We start from the raw sequence: 2,193 nt of genomic DNA, 5'->3' as shown, positions 1-2,193 counted from the left end.
AGATGAGTCCAAGCAGCACGCATTTTACTTTTGCAGAACACTTTATTGACCATTATTATTCCATGGAATTCGTTCAGACGGGAGAGCTTGCTCTCACAGAATGGGTGGCTTCATGCCCAGTTGCAGCAGGAGCAGCTGGAATCAAAGACGAGACCGGCCTGGCACGACTGCGTGAAGGTTTCGCCATTATTGCAGTTGTAGAATTTGCTCTTGTTGGTTGGATCTGCGTAGATGCCGTTGGCCTTGCCAGCACAGAATCCACTCCCACCTGAGCTGTCGGGATTGCTGCCGGAGCTGCCACTCTCACTCCCGCTTTCACTTCCTTGTGTATTACAGAGAACTGCGGTGGTGGTAGGACTGGGCGTTGTGGGCACACAGCCTGCGAGAAGAGCAGGAAAAAGCTTATTTTATTGTAGGCAGTTTCTCAGCTCTCCTTTTCTGCTGCTGGCATCAGCAGAAGAGCGACTAAACTTTGTCCTACTCAAAGTCTGGCTGGGTTCACTGTTGGCCTTTGAAAAATCGGGACTCACACGTAAGTTCCAATCTCACACTTTCATCCCTGGGGACGTAGAGTAAAGGGATGTTTCCAGCACAGTCTCCTGCTGTGGCTTCCACAAAAGAAGTGTGTCCACCAAGGCCTTACAAGTGAAAGTTCTTGGGCTTCTGAAGCTCTGCACCAGCAGCAAGCTAGTGGATCCCCTGCAAGCAAGCCCCACCACTCAGGTTACTCACTGCGGCTTTGAAGACCAAGAGCGTTCTTCAGGGTGGTAATCAGGGGATATCTGCCCTGTTTACAGAAAGTGCCAGTGAAGTCATCCATATCAAGGGCCCAAACCATAGCACCACCATAGTTGTTCTTCTTCAGCCAGTCAACCTGTGCAATGCCAGGGGGGAAATGACTGTTTGTCCCAAGACGTGCTACTGCAGAAGGGCTCCTGCTCTGTCCTTAGTACAGCTGCACCTCCCACCCACTGTACCTTGATGTTGAAGCTCTTGATGTTGTCATAGCCAACCCATTCACTGCTCTTGTAGGCATAGGGCACATCCTGGGGAGCATTCCAAACTTGTGTGCCTTCAGAATTCAGTAATGTGCAGATCTGGGCAGAAAGGGAGAAGGGGGAATTTTCTTGAGTATCATGCTCCGTGCAGCAGCCATTCAGAAAGTTCCATGAATCCTTTCTGTGAAATTATTTGAAGTAGTATCACAAAAGTGATATTATACACACCTCATAGTAAGCCAGCGTCCCAGCCTCCTGAGTGTAAGGTCCAGCAGGTCCTGGTCCTGAAGTCGGAGCTCCGAGACCATGATTAGATGGGTTTTGCAGTCTGAAGGTGTTTCCGTAGGTTGAGAATCCCACAACTGGTTTCTCAGCTGGGGCACCATTGCTTTTCCACTAATTCGTAGCATAATCCTGTTAAAAACAAAACAAAACAAACAACAAAAAAAACCCTGAATTACAGTCTGTGCAAGGTTTGGTAGACAGGATGGTGAATTCTTGCATTATTGTCACTGCTCTGACCACAGTGCTAACCTTTCTTACACAGGCTCCTAAATTACACTTACAACATTGAAATAGATATTGTCACCAGTGTCACTTGGGCCTTGGTATAGAGGGCTGTTCTCCCCTGTTTGTCCATCCCATGAGCCATGGAAGTCATAAGTCATCACATGAAAGTAGTCCAAGTACCTGCAGAGAAAGGTTGCTGTGTCTGCACCCTGGCCAGTTCCATCATGCAGACCCAACTGTTCCTTCAGACCTGGCCAAGGGCTGAGGCAAGTTCCTCCTTAGAGGGGGGGAGGCAGAGCACAGCACAGGGTGGGATTTGTGCTGAAGTTGTGGGAACTGAGAGATGTTGTCTGCTGGCTTGGAGTGGCTGGAGCCCACCTGCTGTTACCCTTCTTTCCCTCAGCTATCCATGTCTGCCCCAAACAGGCACTGCCTGCATGGCCTTCTTGCCCTGCACAACAGCGTGGGGGCTGCTCAGGCTCGGGACTCTCAGGATGGGCTGTGCCCAATAATGGCAGGAGGAGTGCTGCAAGAAATCTCTTGAAGGAAGCTCTGGAAAGCATACCAGAGAGTTTGCTACTCACTTTCCGAGCTCAGCAATCTGGTAGCCAGCCTGAATGTTGGAAAGTCCTGCAGCAACAGCAGCCGTGATCATGAGACGGGGCTTGTTCACCTGCTTGGCTTC

General features: G+C 50.0%; 1 protein-coding gene across 1 annotated transcript; it reads right to left on the bottom strand.

Moving 5' to 3' along the window:
* Window positions 1-22: 22 nt before the first annotated feature.
* Window positions 23-2,190, bottom strand: CHIA (chitinase acidic; the record flags this gene model as incomplete). The annotated part of the gene is given in 6 exon segments (XM_042891315.1): window positions 23-379; window positions 733-874; window positions 978-1,097; window positions 1,227-1,412; window positions 1,565-1,688; window positions 2,093-2,190. Coding segments are annotated over 6 exon segments (939 nt in total), but the record flags the coding sequence as incomplete, so codon positions are not given.
* Window positions 2,191-2,193: the final 3 nt, after the last annotated feature.

The sequence above is a fragment of the Lagopus leucura genome, unplaced genomic scaffold (assembly GCF_019238085.1).
Source record: "Lagopus leucura isolate 7727_CA_CO unplaced genomic scaffold, USGS_WTPT01 38420-0_obj-0_obj, whole genome shotgun sequence".
In the NCBI taxonomy this organism is placed as follows: Eukaryota; Metazoa; Chordata; class Aves; order Galliformes; family Phasianidae; genus Lagopus; species Lagopus leucura.
The sequence above is the reverse complement of the archived record's forward strand: the minus strand, read 5'-3'. Positions and strand labels throughout refer to the sequence as shown.